The 1101-nt window shown below is 33.6% G+C and overlaps 1 protein-coding gene across 1 annotated transcript in view; it reads right to left on the reverse strand.

The window, feature by feature from the left end:
* Positions 1 to 101: 101 nt before the first annotated feature.
* Positions 102 to 1101, reverse strand: part of LOC107755282 (ribonuclease inhibitor-like) — a gene marked incomplete at both ends in the record, with an annotated part of 9375 nt that continues 8375 nt past the window's right edge. The window contains 2 exons of the mRNA XM_016572029.1: positions 102 to 267; positions 764 to 790. Of these exons, the coding sequence (XP_016427515.1) occupies positions 102 to 267; positions 764 to 790 (193 nt within the window). The remainder of the gene's footprint in view (positions 268 to 763; positions 791 to 1101) is intronic.

The following is a 1101-nucleotide window of genomic DNA, read 5'->3' on the forward strand; positions in this document are numbered from 1 at the left end:
TATATTTTGTCCTCTCCTAGCGGTTTAATATAAGATTTAATAAATAATATATTTTGTGATTCCTGTTGTGTTGAGTGTAACTGATGGTGAAATGTACTCACTTGAGTATCTTCAGTTCACACACAGGATTCTTCAGTCCCTCACAGATCTCTTTGACTCCTGAGTTCAGCAGACGACTGTTGTTCAGGTTCATCTCTTTCAGGATGGTTTTGGAGGAGAGAACAGTAGCTAGCTCTTTTAGGATGGGTTTGGAGGAGAGAACAGTAGCTAGAACTGAACAGCTTTTCTCTGTCAGCTCACAATTATTCAGCCTAAATACAAAAAAAAAATAATAATAATATTTAACACAAATTAGATCAATAGGTCTTTATACAGTGGGCCTCATTTACGAAACAAACGTATGACAGAAAATTGGGCGTACGGTCGTTTCAATGCAAAACGTGAAATTTATCAATATGGATGTGAGCGGTGGCTACGATCAAATCTCACGTCTGGTCTCAGCTCGTGTACGCAAGTTTTTTTAGTCTCAATTTATACGTGCAGCATATAAATCTGGTGGAGAATTGTAGAATTACAGCATTTTGTTCATTTTTATTTTCCTGACCGTCAAACGAAGCTCATTAGTCGATTGTTAACCAGTAAGATTAGAATGTTTTTTTATTTTTTATTGTATTTTTTTTTGCTTTTATACAGGGCTTTAGTTTTATATGCGCGAATAGCAGCATAAACAAGACCGTGAGGATTCAATCGTCACATCATGCACCTGCAGCATCATGCACCTTCAGCGCTTCTGTGAAAGGAGAAAAAAAAGAAATTAAGTCTATAAAAGGAATAAAATAAAAAGGATCGCACACAATATATAGACAGGCTCGTGAGCCCAATGCCGTTTCAGTTTTGCTTGACATGTGTATGCTGTTTATAATGAATGCCACTATAGCCTAATTTGTGTTTTATTTAATAGTTTAATATATAATTTTATAATAACTTATTTTTTATTCTTGTTACTATTAAATTTAAAATATTTGTTGTAGAGTGAGGGGAACTAAATAGGCTGTTTATATTTACGAGTATTTTAATATACATATAAATTACATAAATTAA

Source organism: Sinocyclocheilus rhinocerous, unplaced genomic scaffold (genome assembly GCF_001515625.1).
Source record: "Sinocyclocheilus rhinocerous isolate Xijiao unplaced genomic scaffold, SAMN03320098_v1.1 scaffold23588, whole genome shotgun sequence".
In the NCBI taxonomy this organism is placed as follows: Eukaryota; Metazoa; Chordata; class Actinopteri; order Cypriniformes; family Cyprinidae; genus Sinocyclocheilus; species Sinocyclocheilus rhinocerous.